Source organism: Dipteris shenzhenensis, chromosome 10, assembly GCF_047967505.1.
Source record: "Dipteris shenzhenensis isolate YYH24624 ecotype China chromosome 10, Dip_SZ_1.0, whole genome shotgun sequence".
NCBI lineage: Eukaryota > Viridiplantae > Streptophyta > Polypodiopsida > Gleicheniales > Dipteridaceae > Dipteris > Dipteris shenzhenensis.
Genome location: NC_141605.1, coordinates 34,472,418 through 34,495,533, shown reverse-complemented (window position 1 = coordinate 34,495,533; position 23,116 = coordinate 34,472,418). Strand labels below are relative to the sequence as shown.

General features: G+C 41.7%; 1 protein-coding gene across 1 annotated transcript; it reads left to right on the top strand.

Moving 5' to 3' along the window:
- Nucleotides 1-787: 787 nt before the first annotated feature.
- LOC147897732 (uncharacterized) lies at nucleotides 788-2,219 on the top strand. The gene is made up of 2 exons (XM_087380099.1): nucleotides 788-1,852; nucleotides 2,064-2,219. Exons 1-2 carry the CDS (start codon nucleotides 803-805, stop codon nucleotides 2,217-2,219), a joined length of 1,206 nt encoding a protein of 401 aa, XP_087236225.1. The 5' UTR covers nucleotides 788-802.
- Nucleotides 2,220-23,116: the final 20,897 nt, after the last annotated feature.

Genomic DNA, 23,116 nt, shown 5'->3' with positions numbered 1-23,116 from the left:
CTTGGAGTTCCCTGCGTCAGAAAAGAGCTCCGATAGCATTGGGACCCACAGTATCCCCTCGGGACAGACCCAAAACCCCTAGATCTATCATCCCTTTTTTGTGCCATAATGTTTGACAAATTCCTCGAGCACTCCACAATTCAGGCCTTTTGGAACCTCCGGAGTTATGGTAACCTGCATAAGGTAGAAAACAATACATTTATAAATACATTTATATCTCGAGCAGGTGAGCTATGAAACACGCCACACTCCTTAGAATCCTGCATACTTGAAGATGCGAAAACGATCTCTTTGCTGTCATGAGTTCTAATTAAATTCCAGTATTGGTGAGCCACAGGGGTAAAGGAGCAGCGCCATGCAACACGTAATGGCATCACGATTCTTGTTGATTGCAAAAACATTCCATGTTTGTGCAACAAACTCGAATCTTGCTTGTCAGCAAACAACGAAGGTGGAAGGCTACGAAGCCCGGAGCGGAGAAGTTGAAGCGTGGATGTGCAGTGATGTATGGCTTCTCGTTGAGCTTGAAGAAGTGGGGGTGCTCAGCCTCCATGAAACGACTCCGCCTTCGACCATGCACGCCCAAAAGGCATCCCTCACATGGGTGCCACAAGTAACTTCAAGAGGACTCAATCGAAACCAATGTATAACTAAATTGTTGACTTGGCCAAATTGTTGACTTGAAGCGCCATCTACGCGGCTCGAGCGTATAAATCTGTAACGAGAGATCGGAGAGGCCACAAGATAGAGTCAAACATACATAGCCTCTAGTTTCCATCTCATTTTCCTTCTGTGATCAATCATGAATCCATCATGTATGTCCACTCCAACTCAGGGTAGTGCTTCAGCGCAGCGCATTCCTCTCAGCTACTACTCATGCCCACGGTCCATTCGTATCTCCAACATTTGTGGGTTCCGATCTCTTTTTGATATCCTTTGTCCTTCGAGAAGAGCGATCAGCAGTAGTATTTCGATTCGTCAGTCTTCAGAGCCAAACGAGAAGAAGGTATTGAAACCAGCTACGGATCAGATTAACCCCCGGTATACAGAAATTGCAGCTGCTATTGATAATGCGCTTCCCCTTCTCCACCCGGAGGGATTGTATGAAGCCATGCGTTATGCTGTGAGAGGTACGAACTTGTTCGCTTTTATGTGTCTTACAGCTTGTGAATTGGTCGGAGGCAACGCTGGTCTTGCGATGCCAGTAGCCTGTGCTCTTGAGATGTGGGTCGCCAACACACTTATCCAGGATGATTTTCCCTGCTTGGACGATGCTGATATGAGAAGAGGAAAACCGGCCACTCACAAGGCGTTTGGAGAGTCCACAGCTTTTCTTGCAACAACAACTTTAATTGGCGCCGCATTTGAGCACATTTTGAAGGCCACTTCGGGAATGTCTGCGGAGAGGAAACTGCAATTGGTGGAGGAACTTGCCAGGGCAGTCGTCAGGGTGGGATGGGGGCAGTATATGGATCTGCGCGAAATCGAAGGTGAAGGGGACGCAGATCTTGAGAGACTTGAGTACATCAATACACATAAAGCCTCAACCTTCTTTGAGCTGTCTGTGGTGCTGGGAGGAATAGTCGGAAGAGGCTCGGATGAGCAGATCGGTCTCTTGAGAAAATTTGGATTGTACCTTGGCCTGTTGTATACGCTGATCGATGACATAAGTGATGCTACCATGTCAACTGAAGCGATGGGGAAAGATTCTGGGATCGACAGCGAAAACAAGAAACGGAACTTCTACACTGTGTTAGGGCCGGAAAAATGCTTAGAGATGGTGGATGACCTAAGTCGCAAGGCCAAGATGCAGCTCTCGGGTTTTGCTGATAAAGAGAACGCATCAATATTGGTAAACCTTGTGGAAATGTATAAAGAGTCTGGTGTCAGAGTAAATAATCCTAGTTTCTACAAGAAGTAGGTTGCCAGCCTTCATTTTGTACAATTAGGAGAAATAACGTGATATATGTGGGTTTTCTTTGATATTGAGCGAAGTTTCTCTTCATAATCATTAAATGGAGTATCGAAGACTTAGATTCTGAACATACATTCACACAATGCAGCCCTCAAGGGTGGTTCAAGAAGCTCATCCTCTATGGAGCCCCATCGAAGGTAAGGCCGAAGAATACACGAGGGAAGAAGCTGGAGAGATCAACACTAGCGAGAAAAAAAAGAACATGCTTGGTTGCTCTAGCCAATATGATCATTACTCCTTGTAGTTTTGTAGTGATGGGCTTGCATAATATACGAATGAGCATTATTTTTTTGTAGTGATGGAGTAAATGTATTACAATGGTCTTGAGATTTGCCTAGATGTTAGGTTGTGTATATTTCAAGTTGTCTATAATTGTAACTCTTGTTTTTGTGTCAAAAATGTGAATGTATCCATGATTTTTTGTATTGTCACACAATTTAGGTGTATGTTTTCATGATTATGTGTTGCTCTTGCTCTTGATTTCAACAATGTAGTGGTTGATTTGGATATTACGTGCATTTTGTAGAAGACTTTTAAGATATGATTTGCTTTCCTTCTGGTCCATAATCATTTATCCTTCAATTCATTTCTCTTCATCTCTTCTTTGGGCTCTTTTTAAGATGGTCAAATTTGAATTCGTCAAATGACCGTGGAAGATTTTCAAGTGCTCCCATATGGAGAAAGATTTCTTAAATTTATTATTTACCAATATTGCATGCATAACTTAATATGAATCAAGTTTCTTGTATTATGGGAATATTGTTCAAAATCACTAGAGCTATATTAGTCAATCAATTTTTTTAATGTTATAAAACAAAAGTTTGAGACATTACAAATCTCATACCAAAAAAACAATCTCAAATAAAAGTTATTATACATGATAATTTCAGTAATATAGCACTCAAGAAAGGGAGACTTGAAGTGATAAAATTAGGAACTTATTTGCATTCTTATCTAGTATCATCTACAAGCTAACTTCTACAATAAATCACCTATATTGACATTATCATTCTTATCCCAACTTGTAGTCTATGCATGCAATGAAAGATACATACAGATAATAAAATATTGAATTGTAAAGAGAGTCCACATAATAGAAACTTGAAAACCTATTTCAATAGAAAGATAGAACAAGCTACGTCTACCTACTAGTCTTGCTTGAGATTTACGTTACAACAAAGGTGATTACAACACTCATATCAGCAACTACCCATAACTTTAAAGATTGAACACACAGCCAAGGACTAGAGCAATTCTGCAAATCACTGCACCATCAGAGAATAAGTGCCATGAATGTTGAACTCCAAAATCAAAGGAGGTGATAGCAAAAGGTCACCAATCTTATCAACCTTTGCATGCACATCTGCAATTTGTATGTCTAGCCATGTGTATGTCCATGTACCCAGAAATAGATCTTGACTCAGCCTATCAAGGTTTTCCCTTCCAGCAACCCCCCTCAAGTCAAAGATAGGGTTTAATATAAATTGATGGACTCTCAAACTGGCAGAATCTTAGCACTAACAAAAAATGAATAGTTTTAAAAAAAGCTTCACTAACATAAGGTCTAAATAGCAACCCAAAAGAGTACGAGATCTCACAAAAGCTCGACCTAATTCATCACAAACCTCATCATAAACACGAGGGAATTCTAACAAAAGACTTTAACCCAGAAAATGATAGGCTGCAAACCAAAAACCTAAAATATTATGCATATAGGTTGCCCAGAAAGCATGGCCATCATCAAGATTTTCGAGGTCATTTTTGACACAAACGCTAGTGAATTTAGTTGGTATAGTGCCTTCATGGTTCTTGTTTTAAGCATCATTCCTCTTCTTAAAGCAAAAATCCTCTTTATGTCCAAGCTTGCCACGACCACAATATTCATATTTGAAAACTTTCCAATCCTCTAGGCAAGGCTTGCCACATATTGATACTAGAAAACTTCATGATCCTTCTTCTTCAGTCCTTTACTCTTTCCAATGAACTTCTTACTTTGACATGCACATTCTTAACCTTTGTATAGTGTTGTATAATGACATCTATTGTCATCCATAAGGTAAAAACCACTTCGTTCAAACTTTCATCTTGGCTAACACAAATAATTTCAACAATATCATCGTATATTGAAGGTATACTTGACAATAATACAATCTTCAATTTGTGTTCATTCACTGGTATACAAAGATGAGATAATTTCTTTGTAATGGAATGTAACTTGCTTTAGGGATTTAAAAAGTACGTTTTTTTCAATAAAAATATGTACTTTTTTGGTTAAAGATCGTGGCCTAACACCCTAAATGCAAAAAAACGCGGTTCTTTACACCAACTATTGACTGAGAGCATACCGCACAGTTTATACTCTTACTGCATGGTATCATGACCTAACTACCATGCGGTATCTATCCATACCAAGCAGTATCATTTACCGTGCACGGTCCTGCATCTACACTGCACAATTTTTTAGGGCGCCATGAGACGCCATCAATAACCTACCTATACCACGTGGTATATGTCATATCGGCATGTGCGACACCTTGGATCATCCGATTCAGAAGGATACACAATCTTGAATGTTGGCATACCGCGTGGTGCAAGATGATACCGCATGGTGTAGCATCAAAATCCTATAAAAGAACCCTGCTCCCACCACTACCGCCCTATCAAACCTTGTCGCATTCTGTTGCTTTCTTCCGCAGTCTGTCTCCAAAGCTGTTTGGTGAGATTCTTTAGCCTTTAGTGTTGGTCAGTCGAGCCAGGTGATGAACTGCCTCGGCCGGTCAGATTCACCTCGTCTGGCTGACTGTCAGTAGGCTGTTTGAGAGAGGGAAAGAGAGGCAGTGAAAGAGAGTGAGAGAGAGAGAGAGAGAGAGAGAGAGAGAGAGAGAGAGAGAGAGAGAGAGAGAGAGAGAGAGAGAGGGAGGGAGGAAGGGAGGGAGGGAGAGTAAAAGAGACAGAGGAAAGAGAGGGAGAGTAAAAGAGAGAGAGGAGAATAGAGAGAGGGAGAGTAAAAGAGAGAGAGGGAGAGATGCCTACTTATGTCTCAGTCAGGCCACGAGATGATCCGCTTCGGCCAATCGAATTCGCCTCGCCTCGATTGATGTGTGTAATATTAAAGATCGAAGTCGGGTGATGGCTTGCATCTGCGAGTCGGTTCCCCCCGCTTCGATCTTCTTATATATCATATCTATCTATGTACATACATGTTAGTAGAGCCAAGTTTTATCCAAATGATGGTCCGCTTTTGCCGATCGGTTCCTCTCAATAAAACTCTTCCCAACTAGATGTGTGATTGGCAAAGCTGATCTAGATCATAGACGATCTAGATATCATCTTGGTTATGTGATGCTGTTATATGTTTCCTGTTCTTGCCTCGACTAGCTGATAGATTGACACTCGATAGTGACTTTACAAAATTTGCTTTATAATAGTAGGAGATCACGTAGTGATTGCTATAGTAGTGGATTATGTCACGAGATCACGAATTACTTGACGTAATATACCATTACCTTGAAAATTTAGTAGTTTATTTCTAAGGATCGGAAGTTATTTAGAAACGTTAATGATGTTGCATGTTGCACATTGCTTTTGAGTGGTTTAGTTTACACTAGCATTGCAATTTTGCATGTGTATTTCAGATGTTCTTTATTTTGAAGTTTGAGCACTTACAAAACAATTGTTGCATGCACTAGATCACTACATTGTCTACACACCCACCTTTGATGGCAACACAAGAGCAGTTGAAGACTGAGATTTAGATTCTTGCCCGTAAGACAATGATTGAACACTTGATAGGATTGAGTGATGAAGAAATCTGTGTCCATGCAAGCTCAAATTTATCCCTTGAGTGTCTGGAGATACAATAGGACAATGGGAATTATATGCAAAGGTCAGCAATGTAGCCTTGCCTATCAAGGGAGAGGACAAGCTTGCACTCTAAACAACTGAATGGAAGGCGTCACAAATATTTAATCATAGAAAAAACCAGAAGGAGAAAGGGTCCGTCAGAAAAAACCAAGATGGCTAGTTGTCCAGAAGAAAATGCCAACCTAGGCCAAGCTAAAGGGAGAGCACAGATAGAAGTATGTATGATGGCAAATTTGCCAACATGTGCTCCCACATAGTACACTTTCCATTGCAAGTGTTGACCTTGCACAAACCGGTGGGCAAGGGAGGAGAAGGGAAGGTATTCAGGATACAGGTTGTGGGTGTCCCCGGTCTTAGGCCAACATTGTGGTATGCTGGCAAGAGGAGTAATAGAGGCGATGCGCATGCTCATCTGGCACTAAAGAATGAGCTAGCGATGACAGTTGTCCTCCTCATAGAGATGTTTGTTGAGTATTGGGGTACTCACACACCCAAGAGCTCTGGTTTGTCACTCTATTTTTCAATGGTGGAAGTGTGCACGATATGCTGATGTGTCTACCACAGCGTTGCGGGACATATGTGAGATGCGTTAAGACCACACATCCCAAAGAAGAACCTTGATTCTGACTAGAACTCTCCACTCACTAGGTTGCGAGCAAGCTTGTTCTATCATCATAGATTGTCCATTGCTGCTATGCTATTGCTAGTAGTTTGAAAGCAGTTCACGAACAAAGATATGCGCACACCAATCTGCAAGCAACCAACTACATGCTAGACTTCACAATGGATGGCATTTTGTCTGAGTTGGGATTATTGATTGGGGAAGAAGCCTCCGTTGGACCGAAAGTTGATATCCACAAGAACCTGGCTTATGCTCCTCCTAGGACATTTCCATGGTTAGCACCAGAATTATATACCTATACAACTACACGGGCAAATCCCAAGGGCACATGGGCACTAGAGTCAGATTGCTTTGCCGTTGGTTGGCTATTTAGGAAAATTTCCAACTTTCTCATAGATGTTGTAGATGCCCTTAGTGACAACTCCCTAAAGAGAGACATTGCAATCAAGCTCTTGGTTAATTGTGGGAACGTGCTATGCAAGATTGATCCAATGGAGCCACCTTCCATGTGAGAAATTTTTTTAAAAATGCATAGTTTCAATGTAAACGAGGATGTGACAATGCAACCCATTGAGGAAATGAAGACATGTTGTTGAATATAAGCTACATGTTTTTTGAGCTTGACCCATATGATCACACTATGATTGCCAAAGTTGTAATGTCTTTAAAAAATGTAAATGTGGGTTTAAAAATTAGGACCGCATGTATCTTTGAAACAAATGTAACAATTTGTCAGCGTTTGTTTTTTTTATTTGTACAATTTAATCGATTGTGGTCAATCCACAATCTTGTTAGATGGTGTAACAAGGGTGTGACTTGCATGAGCATGTTATAATTAAATGTTTCAAAACACGTCGCTCTTGCTTGTTAGATCTTCTCTTGCTCTCTCACTCGCCATGGCATCCGAGTCGCAAGCAAAGATCAATGCAAGCTGTATACGCATCCCAAGATCCAAATGTGAGGGAAAGCAAGCCATGAAACACATAATGGACGTGGTTGATGCTACCCTCCTACTGACATGAAGATATGAGGTGCACTCAATTACCAATGCAAGCATCTTCCATGATTCGAACGGTTGGAAGTACGATCGCATCAATGCAGTGGTATCCAATGATGACATTGCAAAGGTATGGGTTTGCGCCGATGCTGCACATGGACACTGGCCCATCAAGAATTGTTGCCACCGCTATGAGAGGGAATGCTTCATTGCATGATCAAATTTGATAAGCCTCATAGTGGGGCCATGCCACTTTACTTTGCAAAGATGTTATATGCAAAGTTTGTGCTGGATGTGCTTGTAGACTTTACTGAGACAAACCCAGGACACACGACAAAAGGGTAGCACAACCACGGACAGCCGATGCCACCGGTGTCCCCGTCATTGCAACACCACCTACTAACATGGGAGACTTTAGGTAAGTGAAGTACATGCAATTTTTTTACATGTCGATTGTTTTGGTTGCTATATCTTACATAGTGTACTCATTAGCCATATTGTGCATTTGTGTAGTTTCTGTGATGAGCTCTAAATTATTTATGAACGTGCATGAAGTTGCAGGAGATGAAGGCATAGAGGGGGGTGACGGTGCAGAGGGTCCACATGCTGCGATGCTAAGTGCATCGTGGGAAGATCTCACCTTTTCGAGCATCATAGTGCGTGATGATATGTCTGAGTATTATCGATGGGTCATGAAGTCTAATGAAAAAACCATTATTAATGTTGGGGAAAAACCTAAAAATATGACTACATTGCAGCATGTATGAAATCTTATCTTTATATTTCTATGCTTGTTAAAGCCTTTATTTGGGATGTGTAAATCTCATAACTTTTTTATATTTTTATAGGAGAAGGAGGATGTAGAAGACATAGCAAGTGAAGAAGAATACGATGTAGACTACTCTCTCAATAAGATGAGTCATGAAAATATGACTCTATTGCAGCAGATTGGAAGTTCATTCACCACTATGTTGTTAATTCGACAACAACCTCTTACTTTTGAATTTGGTGAAGAAGAGATTTTAATCCTCTTGAATCCTAAGAAAGAGGTTAATGTCAAAGTCATTACAAACATCCTCAGGTTTGATGCAGCCTTTTCCTTGGCTTTAAACTTGCGTATTTTGATTAAACCCAAGAAGCTAATACTTTTTTTTCTAAATATATTAATGTTATAGCAGATTTTCCTCAAAATATACAAAGAGTTTCATATATGCTCGATCCTCTTATTTCTGAAGTGCTTAGCAACAAAAAAGAAACCATAGAGGATGTTTGTAAGTGGTTGAAGCATGTTCCTATGAATGAGGTAGGAGTTATCTTTACAGCATATTATGAGAAGTAAGCAACAAACCCTCCTTGTTTTTTCTATTGCATTGCTAGAATTGTCTCAAACACAGTAATTATTCTTTATTGATAATGCAGCTCACATTGGAGTTTGGTGGTCGTGGACATCTTTGCTAAGAAGTGCTTCTTTGCCAACTCAATGACATCCGTCCATGTCACTATGCTAGAGTAAGTATAGACTACACTTGTTGTTACTTCTTGACATTTCCATCAAGGGAGGGATGATAGCATGGAGCAGGATGATCTTTTTACTGCAGCATCGACTCCACTGTTTCAGGGGTGCACATTCTCTATTCTACGTGCCTCCCTTGAGTTACTAAACTTGCAAACCATCTATGGATGGAGCAATGCAAGTTTGAATGCATTACTCGAGTAAGCTTTTGCAAACATGGTGAATTATGCTAGTGGGTCAATTACTCGAATGCTTTTCCTCATTTATGGTCTTCACGTGCAGGCTATTGTGTAAAATGCTTCCAAGGGAGAATAAATTACCGACCTCAAGAGATATGGCAAGGCAACATGTGACCTCTCTTGGAGGATTAGATTACAAGCGCATCCATGCATGTGTCAATGATTGCGTTTTGTTTCGTGGACTACATAAGGATGCAAGAGAGTGTCCTACTTGTGGAGAGGCAAGATATAGAGCAGATCTCAAAACTTTGGACGTGCCTCGTAAGGTTCTGCAACATTTTCCCATAATCCCTCGCATCCAACATATGTTCAAGTGCAAATCTATTGCAGAGCTCATGTCATGGCATTCCTCCCATCGATCAACCGATGGAAAGTGGAGAACTCCCGCGGACTCTCCTGCGTGGAAGCATATTGAAGACACATGGCCAAGCTTCAAGGAAGAACCTAGGAGCTTGAGACTTGGATTGGGTATGGACGGTGTGAACCCATTTGGTCTCAAAAGAACCTCTTACACTGTATGGCTAGTGATATTGGTGAATTATAATCCTCCACCCTCTATGGCTATTAAGAAAGGACATGTTATGCTGTCCCTTCTAATTCCAGGGAAACATAAAGTCAAAAACCCTGATGTTTATTTGGAGCCTTTGATTGACGAGCTAGAGATACTTTGGAGAGGTATCAAGGTGCATGATGTGAGTAGGCCTCCTTTCACGAGACTTCAACTGCAAAGCAGTCTTGATGTGGACGATGCATGACTTCCCAGGCTATGGCGAGTGTTCAGGTAAGCATTGCACTTCTAATTATGAATAGGCAAAGGATGTGGCACCCTGACCCACCTTCAACTCTTAATTGCGTCTATTGTTCAGGTCTCACTACATCGGGTTACCATGCATGTCCTGTTTGTGGTCCTTCGCTAGTTGCCTCACGGGCAGACGCATTGAATAAGGTCATCTATGAGAATCACCATCGATTTCTCCCACCTGATCATCCTAGATATGTCGCCCCTTGGAATGAAGTCCTCCCACAATAACTCACCGCGGGAGATTGGATGAGAATTTGGGATGGTTCCACGACTCCTCCACCACTTGGGATGAGCCGGTAGGGGTTTCTAACTATTGTGTGCTATATTGGCTGGAAATAAAGATTGCCCGCTAACACTTTATTTTGTTTAGATACTCCATCTTTTATCGTTTATCATATTGGTCCCACCTCAAGATCAATCACCTGCTTGATCCCATGCATATCTTCAAGAATGTGGCATCTACCATTTGGGAGCATTTGAATGGGAGACGAGATTCCGTAGGCATAAGGGAGGATCTACGTACCACAGGGAGGATGCGTGAAGCTTGGCCACAAGAGAGACCAAATGGGCATGTTTTTTTACCTCGTGCACCGTGGATGTTATCAAAGCTAGAGATGGCGACGGTGAAGCGCGCTATTACTACAATTTGTACTCCCACTGGATGCATGAGGTGTTTGAGGGGAGCCTTTACAAACACAACAAGACAAAGCACCCATAGACGCACGCACAGACGCGTTTCATGAACTAAATAAAAAACTTACGGGCGCGTCTATTTGCGCGTCAGGAGACCCGCGTCTAACTGCGCGTCTATATATCAGACTTATGTGCGTATAGATGCGCTCATACATGCGTAAATAGACGCGCTTATAAATGCTTTGATAGACGCACGTATAGACACAAGTCGAACAAACAGACGCGAATATAAACGCGTTTTTAAACACACTGATAGACGTGCCTTTTTTTTTAAAAAAAAATTTACAGAATACTGTGTATGTTGTGTATGCTATATAGTTACAAGAATCCCATATCCACATTCTGTAATTCAATTCTTACAGCCAACCGCATTTTAATTACAATTCCAAATAAAATATTACAACTCCAAAACGCAATAAAATTGAAAGCTCAAAAAGTGCTTGTATATACATATAGCACGAAGCTAAGCCACGTCATGTGGCTCCAAGTACAAAAAATAAGGAAGCTAAGCCATGTCATGTGGCTTCAAGTACAAAAAATAAGAGGAGTCTATATACAAGAGGCACGAAGCCAAGCCAATGGCTTTAAGTACAAAAAAGAATAGTAGCACTACTTCTACGACTAATCCTGGCTGCCTTCCATGCTCCCTTCTGTGCTGCCTTCTGCGCTCCCTTCTGCACCTCCTTCCTCGTCTTCCTCGTCGTCTTGTGCAGGGGCGGCCTGTAAACAAGGGACAACATATATCAATGTATGAAAAATCAAATCTTTACTTATAATTTTGGCATTATTTAATTACTTTCAAATACCTGGGGGGCCTGTCCAGTAGCTCGGGTATACTACTCCTCAGTAATCAACCCATCATCATAAAAGTGCCTCCATGTATCTCCTCTGCGATGGTGGCGGTGGTAGGCTGTCTCCACTGGAGTAGGGTATCTGCCCACGATCTCAAGCTGCATGACCGTGATACACTTTGTGGAGGGATTAGTACAAAGAAACAACCAACCTCCTAATAAACTACATAAGCAATATAATTTGAGATCGATACTTACAAATTGGGCCTCCCATGATTCAACACCCCCTGCTCCAAAATGCGCGCTCCCATACTCCTCCATCTGGATCCTCCGTGCCTCCACGTGCTGCAGACTGGGCTCCTCCCTCGCTGACTTCATTGCCTTCTTCCACTCACGCTTCTGAGCGGTGTGGGGCGGGCCCCTTGGAGGTTGACCTGCCTCAAGTCTGGCAAGCTCCGCTAGTGCCTGCCTCTTAAGGGAAGATCTTTTATTGCTAAGTATCGTAACAATCTTTGACTTCCCCCATTTATCTGTGAACTGGCGATTGGGGGGGTTAGGATACCTAGAGCGAATAGTAGCGAGGGTCTCATCAGCCAACCTCTTTGGGTGGTCTTTATAGTGGATAAAGCAATCTCTGTAATTGTTAGCAATTATAGAGCGCATGAAGGCCATTATGTCCTTCCCCCGCGCATCCATCAAGATGCCTCCTGTCTGGGTGATGTCATAATAAATCGTACCATCACCCAGAGGCACGTCTAAATCATCGGAATCATCATCCTCCTCACTGCCACATGGCCCAAAGCACTGTGCCATGCATCCGCCACCGCTCTCCCTACTACTACGCCTGCCACCCTGTCGTGTCGAGCTCGTACGCTGGCCACTCGTAGCTGGGGACTGCATGGGACTACGCTGACCACTCGTAGCTGGAGAATCGAGTCTCGACGGCTGGGGAGTACGTCGACGGCTCGCTGAGGCAGAAGGACCTCCTGAAGGCATGGGGGAAGGGGCATAAGATGGGATGGCAGAAGGGACATAAGACGGCATGGGGGAAGGGGCATAAGACGGTACGGGGGAAGGGGCATAAGACGGGGCATAAGACGGCTGTGCGGACTCCGCTGGGGTGATCTCAGGCGGTGTGGGGTGGCTCGGAGTCTATAGTGCCGACTCCTGGGGAGTATTAAGGGTACCCATCATGTACTCGTATAACTCCGCAGGACTAGGAGGGTGCCCTAAAATATTATATAAATCCTTCCATATCGATTCACGCGGATCAGATGAGCTAGAAGCACTTCCTCCCCACATGTTAAACTGGAAAAAAATAAACAAATCTATTACTTTGGGAGCTGAGAAGAAAGGGGGAAAAAAAAAAAAGAGGCTCTGTCAGAGCGCGTCTATAGACCCGTCTAATCTTCGCGTCTATAAACGCGTCTAACAGAGCGTTTAACAATTCAAGTAAAAGCGCGTCTAACAGTCCGTTCATCAATCGGTCTAACAGTGCGTTAAAAAGTGCGTCTACCATCGCGTCTAACAGTCCGTCCAAACATCCGTCTAACAATTCGTTTAAAACTCTGTTTAACAGGCTGTCTATGTGAGCATCTATATACGCGTCTGTGTGTGTCTGTAACAAGCCAGATGCGCATATAGATGCACCTGTAGATGCACGTTTAGACGCGCCCTCAGACGCCTCTATACACGCGCTCCGATAGTCGAGAATACTCAAAAGTTAAAAAGGACGTTTCGCCCGACAAAAGAATGTGTCGCTCATACCTAGATGCTGCGTTTCGTGGATGCGAAAAAGTACAAAACTGGAAAGAACAAGCAAGAACAACTTCAAAAGGACTTACTTGGAAAAAGGTATGGAAAGATATTTCTTTTCCAAACTTGTTTCTTCTCCTTGTTCATACTCCTCCTCTTCTTTAGGCTTGGAAGCAAGTTGTGTAGGTACGGTCCCTTTGTCTTGAGTGAAAGCTTGGAACTGTGTATGGGAGGCTCTCTCTTAAGCTTCAAACCTATAGAACTGCTAATAAAGAAGGAAGAAATCCGCTCGTGAAGTTTAAGTAGTCAAAAGAAAAGCAAAGCGAGCGGCACGCCAAAAAGCAGGTTTAAAAGTCGCGGGTATAGTCGCGTCTATTAGCGCATCTATAGTCGCGTCTGAATACACAGAGTAGATGCGTCTATAGGCGCATCTATTAGCGCGTCTACAGGCGCGTTTAAATACACAGAGTAGACGGGCATTTAGACGCACAGTTAGACGCGACATTAGACGCGACGATAGATGCGGCGATAGATGCAACACAGAGTTTTTAAGTTAAGCATTTGAAGAAGAGCAAATTTGGTGGGTGGTTTGTTTATAGGATGTCTCCATCTTCAACAAGCAGCTCCAGTGAGGATGAATCCCTCCGTATCCACCATCGCGAAATGTGGTTGGAGCAAAAAATCAAATGTCTGTGTGATCGATGTCGAGGAAACATGTATCGTGCACGCAGGATTACGCTCAATCATATCTCAAAGTATGGAGAATGGGATGTGACCGTAAACAGGGTAAGGATTTGTAAGTTAAGGTTGATTGAGATACCTATGGGTGTTCATATGTTTGAGTTATAATGATCCCATTTTAATTTGATACAGGATGCAGTGCCACACCCGCAAATGTTACCCTATGCCCGTCGTGAGGAGGTGAAGCGTCGGCGATATGAGGTGGGATCTTCAGGAGGGACCATTACGGATGCATGGAGTGATGGTGATAGTAGCCCTCCACCATTACCTCATGAAGCCGTGGAGGAGGAGGTGTTTGATGATATGGTGCGGGATTTATATGTCCATCAAGGAGGGATAATAGCATGGAGCAGGATGATTTTTTTACCGCAGCATCGACTCCACTGTTTGAGGGGTGCACATTCTTTATTCTACGTGCCTCCCTTGAGTTACTAAACTTGCAAACCATCTATGGATGGAGGAATGTAAGTTTGAATGCATTACTCAAGTAAGCTTTAAAGTCGATTTTGCAAACATGGTGAATTATGCTAGTGGGTCAATTACTCGAATGCTTTTCCTCATTTATGGTCTTCACGTGTAGGCTATTGTGTAAAATGCTTCCAAGGGAGAATAAATTACCGACCTCAAGAGATATGGCAAGGCAACATGTGACCTCTCTTGGAGGATTAGATTACAAGCACATCCATGCATGTGTCAACGATTGCGTTTTGTTTCGTGGACTACATAAGGATGCAAGAGAGTGTCCTACTTGTGGAGAGGCAAGATATAGAGCAGATCTCAAAACCTTGGACGTGCCTCGTAAGGTATTGCGACATTTTCCCATAATCCCTCGCATCCAACATATGTTCAAGTGCAAATCTATTGCAGAGCTCATGTCATGGCATTCCTCCCATCGATCAACCGATGGCAAGTGGAGAACTCCCGCGGACTCTCCTGCGTGGAAGCATATTGAAGACACATGGCCAAGCTTCAAGGAAGAACCTAGGAGCTTGAGACTTGGATTGGGTATGGACGGTGTGAACCCATTTGGTCTCAAAAGCACGTCTTACAGTGTATGGCCAGTGGTATTGGTGAATTACAATCTTCCACCCTCTATGGCTATTAAGAAAGGACATGTCATGCTATCCCTTCTAATTCCAAGGAAACATAAAGTCAAAAATCCTGATGTTTATTTAGAGCCTTTGATTGATGAGCTAGAGATACTTTGGAGAGGTATCGAGGTGCATGATGTGAGCAGGCCTCCCTCGTCACGAGACTTCAACTACAAAGCAATCTTGATGTGGACGATGCATGACTTTCCAGGCTATGGCGAGTGTTCAGGTAAGCATTGCATTTTTTAATTATGAATAGGCAAGTACGTGGCACCCTAAACCCACCTTCCACTCTTAATTGCATCTATTGTTTCAGGTCTCACTACATCGGGTTACCATGTATGTCCTGTTTGTGGTCCTTCGCTAGTTGCCTCACGGGCAGACGCATTGAATAAGGTCATCTATGAGAATCACCATCGATTTCTCCCACCTGATCATCCTAGATATGTTGCCCCTTGGAATGAAGTCCTCCCACAATCACTCACCGCGGGAGATTGGATGAGAATTTGGGACGGTTCCACGACTCCTCCACCACTTGGCATGAGCCGATAAGGATTTGTAACTATTGGCTGGAAGTAAAGATTGGCTATATTGGTTGAAAGTGAGGATTGCATGCTAACACTTTATTTTGTTTAGATACTCCATCTTTTATCATTTACCATATTGGTCCCACCTCAAGATCAATCACTTGCTCGATCCCATGCATATCTTCAAGAATGTGGCATCTACCATTTGGGAGCATTTGAATGGGACACGAGATTCGGCAGGCATAAGGGAGGATCTACATACCACAGGGAGGATGCATGAAGCTTGGCCTCAAGAGAGACCAAATGGGCATGTTTTTTTACCTCGTGCACCGTGGATGTTATCAAAGCTAAAGATGGCGACGGTGAAGTGCGCTATTACTACAATTCGTACTCCCACTAGATGCATGAGGTGTTTGAAGGGAGCCTTTACAAAGAGCAAGAAAAGAGGTGTAGAGCAGTTATATGGCTTGAAATCTCATGATTGGCACAAGATGCTCCAAGTAAGTATTTTATATGCATAATATCTTTTTCCTTTCAAATTTGTGAGTGAATAGCTATAAGCAACTAATCAACCACCTCCTCGCGGGTTCAGTTCATACTACCTACTAGCATTTCACGTAGTGCATCAAAGGACATGAAAGATTGTAATTACAAGATGGGCGAGCTTGTGAGGTATGTGAGCTCAAAGGAAATAGATCCCACCACGCTTGAGAATGCTTGAGTTATGTCAGTGGAGGCGGTTTGTTTAGTGGAGGAGACATTTCCACGTTCTATTCTCACAAGCCAACTACATCTCATAGTGCATTTGGTGGATGAGATTGCTATATGCGGTACTATACATGCATGATGGTTGTTCTTCCTCGAGCGCTTCATGAAGACCTTGAAGGGCTTCGTGAGACAAAATGCAAGACCTGAAGGTAGCATGGCCGAGGGTTGGTTGGTACAAGAGTCACTTGTATATATTTCTGAGTTTCTTGTTGATGTGGATAGCTCTCTCCCACGACTATGGAGAGATTATGAAGACCTAAGGATGACCTCTATTGTGCCTCAAGGAAAAGGATGCAACAAAGTAATAGACACGGAGTTGCGTAATAGTATCAACCTCTTTTGCGTGCTTAATAGTGATGTGATAAAAAGATGGGTGATAAGATACGAGGATGCAAAGGCAAGAAGACAAGAAGAAAGGGCCCTCTTTCGTACACACCACGGATCTTGTGTGCCATACCCTCAGCGTCTAAGAGCACTTCCAAAGGATATTCATGTGGATTGGCTACTTGATGAAATGGAGAAAGCAAAGAAAGACGAGGGGATGCATATCACAATGGAAGAATGGGAGTATGCTAGGGGATGCATGAGCAAGGTCGGTATATAGAATGTTATGCATAAGTTAGGAGGTTTTTATAATTTAGATTGCTTATTTAATTGATTTTTTCTTGGTGTAGTGCACTATGTTCAATGCTATATGGTGTGAGGGCAAGCATTTTCGAACACAACGGATTGATGATAAGAGAAACACACAAGATTGCGGCGTCATTGCTAGCTTTGAGGGAGCCAATGGAGTCATGGATGATTATTGTGGCATAATCCAAGATATCATTATGCTTGACTTTCAATGCTTCTTTGTGTATGTTTTGGATGTAAAGTGGTTTAAGGACATGGTGGAAAGAGGCCCTAATGCAACAATCAAACGCCACGCAAGTGGCTTTGTAACTATTGACTCCACAAAGTTTTGGCAAAATAGGAAGGACACACTAATACTACCGCCACAATGTGAACAGGTACTGTGCACACACATAAAAATACTCGCTTTTAAATATTTGATGCAAGAAAAGTAACATGATTGTATTTGTGTTTGAATTAGGTTGTCTATCAACCAATGGTGGATAATAATAGGTGGTGGCATGTCATACCTATTATGCCACGTTCCAAAGTGATGTATAGTACATTTACTAATATGGAGCGTATGGAGGATGATCATGGCCATGGACGTGATGATGACCGTGATACAAGAGAGGAGGATGATCATGAGATAGGACATATAGATATTGAGGCCGGCATTACCCGTGAGGACGAGCCTACCATTGGAGATCTTGATTTCGATGAGCACATGAGTGGCACAAGTAGTAGTGGGTTGAATGTATTTGTAGATCTAAACACTTGTTTGGATTTTGAAGTAGATAGTTTGGCAAGGGTTGATCTCATTGAGGATGAGATTGAACCGTAGCCCCACAATTGATATTGGCAAAACCATTTTACATATTGTCTCATTCTCCTCATTTCCCTTAATTATTGTATATGTGGGCTTGCAAAAAATTATGTGCTTTGGTAATCATGGGCAATGTTTGGAAAGCAATTATGTACACCAAAATCTCACTTTTTGTATTCTCTGGAGCGCGTCTAACAACGCGTCTAAATGCGCGTCTGATTCTCAATGTAAACGCACAAATAAACGCGCAAATAGACGCGCTAATAAATGGGATGTTAGACGGGCCCGTATTTTCTTAGGTCTAACGCGCAAATAAACGCGGTGATTGATGCGCAAATAGACAAGCATTTAGCCGCACTAATATACGCGCCCGTAATTTCTCTACTAGAGCAATGCCTATAGACGCGCCCGCTATTTTGCGCATCTACCAAGCGCGTCTATAGTTCCTTTGTGTTATTGTGAAAGAGCAAGAAAAGAGGTGTAGAGAAATTATATGGCTTGAAATCTCATGATTGGCACAAGATGCTCCAAGTAAGTATTTTATGTGCATAATATCTTTTCCCTTCCAAATGTGTGAGTGAATAATTATAAGCAGCTAATCAACCACCTTCTCATGGGTTGAGTTCATCCTACCTACTAGCATTTCACGTAGTGCATCGAAGGATGTGAAAGATTGTATTTACAAGATGGGCGAGCTTGTGAGGTACTTTACATGATACAAAATATGATGCATATCAATGCTCCATGCAAGTTTGAATGCATATTGCTAATATGGTGTACTTTTTTATTTCTAGGTATGTGAGCTCAAAGGAAATAGATCCCACCACGCTTGAGAATGCTCGAGTTATGTCAGTGGAGGTGGTTTGTTTAGTGGAGGAGACATTTCCACGTTCTATTCTCACAAGCCAACTACATCTTATAGTGCATTTGGTGGATGAGATTGCTATATGTGGTACTATACATGCATGATGATTGTTCTTCCTCGAGTGCTCCATGAAGACCCTGAAGGGCTTCGTGAGACAAAATGCAAGACCCAAAGGTAGCATGGCCGAGGGTTGGTTGGTGCAAGAGTCACTTGTATATATTTCTGAGTTTCTTGTTGATGTGGATAGCTCTCTCCCACGACTATGGAGAGATGATGAAGACCTAAGGATGACCTCTATTGTGCCTCAAGGGAAAGGACACAACAAAGTAATAGACACGGAGTTGCATAATAGTATCAACCTCTTTTGCGTGCTTAATAGTGATGTGATGAAAAGATGGGTGACAAGATACGAGGATGCAAAGGCAAGAAGACAAGAAGAAAGGGCCCTCTTTCATACACTCCCCGGATCTCGTGTGCCATACCCTCAGTATCTAAGAGCACTTCCAAAGGATATTCATGTGGATTGGCTACTTGATGAAATGGAGAAAGCACAGAAAGACGAGGGGATGCATATCACAATGGGATAATGGGAGTATGCTAGGGGATGCATGAGCAAGGTCGTTATATAGAATGTTATGCATAAGTTAGGAGCTTTCAATAATTTAGATTGCTTATTTAATTGATTTTTTCTTGGTGTAGTGCACTATGTTCAATGCTATATGGTGTGAGGGCAAGCATTTTCAAACACAACGGATTGATGATAAGAGAAACACACAAGATTGAGGTGTCATTGCTAGCTTTGAGGGAGCCAATGGAGCCATGGATGATTATTGTGGCATAATCCAAGATATTATTAAGCTTGACTTTCGACGCTTCTTTGTGTATGTTTTGAATGTAAAGTGGTTTAAGGACGTGGTGGAAAGAGGCCCTAATGCAACAATCAAAAACGCCATGCAAGTGGCTTTGTAACTATTGACTCCACAAAGTTTTAGCAAAGTAGGAAGGACACACTAGTACTACCGCAACAATGTGAACAGGTACTGTGCACACATATAAAAATACTTGCTTTTAAATATTTGATGCAAGAAAAATAACATGATTGCATTTGTGTTTGAATTAGGTTGTCTATCAACCAATAGTGGATAATAATAGATGGTGGCATGTCATACCTATTATGCCACGTTCCAAAGTGATGTATAGTACATTTACTAATATGGAGCATATGGAGGATGATCATGGCCATGGATGTGATGATGACCGTGATGCGAGAGGGGAGGATGATCATGAGATAGGAGATACAGATATTGAGGCCATTACCCGTGAGGACGAGCCTACCATTGGTGATGCTGATTTCAATGAGCACATGAGTAGCACAAGTAGTAGTGGATTGAATGTATTTGTAGATCTAAACACTTGTTTGGATTTTGAAGTAGATAGTTTGGCAAGGGTTGATCTCATTGAGGATGAGATTGAACCGTAGCCCCATCATTGATATTGGCAAAACTATTTTACATATTGTCTCATTCTCCTCACCTCACTTAATTCTTGTATATGTGGGCTTGCAAAAAAGCATTGATGTTCTGTTAAAATTATGTGCTTTGGTAATCATGGGCAATGTTTGGAAAGCAATGATGTACACCAAAATCTCACTTTCTGTATTCTCTCGTTTGCGTCTATCTACGCATCTAAATGCGCATCTAATTCTCAGTGTAAACGTGCAAATAAACGCGTTAATACACGCGTAAATAGATGCGCTGATAAATGTGATGTTAGAGGGGCCCGTATTTTCTCAGATTAGACGCACAATTAGATGTGTTAATAGACACGCAAATAGATGAGTTGTTAGACGTGCTTGTAGACACGCTCGTATTCCTCTACTAAAGCAACGCCTATAGATGTGCCCGCTATTTTGGGCGTCTAACAAGCGCGTTTATAGTTGCTTTGTGTTGTTGTGAAGCTCTTTTAATGTTAGGGTTATGATTCAACATAGACCTCAGTATCTTGAATTTGGTGGAGAGGAGATTTCAATCCTCTGTAGAGCTTCAAATGAGGTCAATAACAACGTTATGATGGCCATTCTCAGGTTTGATACAAACTTTTTCTCTGCTTGATAATTCAATATTTTGATTAAATCTAATAAGCTAATATTCATTTATTTGTTGGTGCAGTATAGTTATCTCACGATTTTGTAGATTCGTACAAAACTGTGTGTATATGTTGGATTCCCTCCATATGTTGGATTCCCTCCTTTCTCCTATTCTTAGCGATAGCAGAAAGACGATAGCTGATGTTTGTAAATGGTTACAGCCTTTACATTTAGATGGCATGCGAGTCCTATTTATGGCATATCACGAGATGTAAGTATCATGGCAACCTTTATTTTCATCTTATACTGGCAACATTGTGTTAAATAATAATGGTTCTTAATTATTCGTGTAGGGAACATTGGAGTCTGGTGGTTTGGGACCTTGAAGACAACTATTGTTGGTTTGTCAACTCAATTGCAGGCTTTCATGGCTCAGTGCAAACGTAAGTATTCTATTAATCTGTTGTTACTTATATATTATGTACCTTATGTAATAGACACACAAAGTTTTTAATATGTCATGATGAGCAGGCCAGTTGAGAAGTTGGTATCTGCTATCAGAGAAACAGGACAGTACAAAGACTTGCTAGACTTCCAAAGGCGTTTAGTAGTAGAGCAGGAAGATGGGCATAGTTGTGGGTGGAGAGTTGCCTATAACTGCATGTTGATTTTTGAAGAAATTTTCTCACTTAAGCCACAGGTCTCATCGGAAGACTCTTTGGAGCTCAAATATTCAGAGAAGGATATACAATTGTTTAGGGCTGAAATCATTCAAGACCTAATTGCTGCCATTAGAATACAATATGCAACTGAAGCAATATCAGAGCTTACATTTAAGGAAGAGGATACTGAGTCTAATGTGAAAGCACTACACACTATAGAAGAAGTAGAGACTCAATGTACACCTATAGCACCACAGCCTCCACTGGAAGCATCAGAAGAGTTGCCACAGCCTCTGCTTGCATTTAAGGAAGAGGATATTGAGTCTACTCCAAAATCACTACATACTACAGAAGAAGTAGAGATTGAATGTACATCTAGAGCACCACAACCTCCATTGGAAGTTGCCACAGTCTCCACTAGAAGCATCAGAAGAGTTGTGATCCATGTATGATGTTGTTTTTGTATATATGCATGAGGAGCGTATTCTCATGATGTTGTTTATTCCATGAATATTATGGTTGACATTTATTTGTTGCAATCGATGAATCATGATGTTGTTTTTGTTGATTATACACCAATTTGTGACTTATTACTTAAGTGGCATTTAGTCATGATATTTATATATTTATTTCATGCACACAATTTTATGATATGAATGTGTGATGATGTGATTATTTGGAAATATAACCTTGTGTGATGAGAATTTTGATATGAATATGTGATGATGTGATTATTTGGAAATAAATGTGTGATGAGAAGAACATAATAATTATTTGTAATATATTTCACTCAAAAGTATCAATGCCCAATGCTCCACTCACTTAAAGTACATCATTCCCAATGCTCTGCAAGATTTTATTCCAAACCTTTCATTACACACTATTGGTTAAAGTGTCAGTTGGACAGTTTCCACTCACTTAAAGTAGAGCATTCCCAATGCTTCACTCACTTTATTCCAACCCTTATCCTTATCATAGCGAATACATCGTGCCTTAGTGCACTTGTATTCTTCCATCCTAGTCCTTCCACAAACACTCTCTTATTTCTTACATCCTAGTCCTTCTCATTAACTTGTATTCGTCTTTCACTTTACATCTTCCCTGATCACTTTCTATCACTCTTGAAGGAGGGGCGGCTCACTGTGCATCCCTCGCTATCACTCCCTCACTCTCCTTCTCTCACTTTCCCTCTAAGACAATGACTAGTTACTATGCGACTTCATTTACTGAACTCAAATTCTATCTTAGATCCCTTTTGTATGGACCAATGAAGGGAAAATCATTCGAGGAGGATATGTTACACACATGGCTGCTTGATTTGAACTCAGCAGAAGAGGTGAATATCCCTAGCTTTCTTTTAATCACGTACTTCTTATGCTAACGAGTTAAATTTTCATATAGGATATGGCGGTGGCTAGAAGCTGTATTGAAAAAAATGGTGAAGATGAGGAAAGCCAAAAGAGAAACGAGGAGTTGTTGAATGCTTACAAGTCGGTGGAAGATTCGAAACACGTTGTGAGGAGAGTCTGTGAGGAGATTTGTGATGCCAGCTCTGGTTATGCATGGCCTACACGTTTAAAGTCTGCTTGTTTTCATGAAGCCAATGCCATAGTAGGCACTTTCGAGGACATATGCTCTCTCTAATGACGTAATAGTCAAGTGATGGAAATTTAATTCCATAGAGACT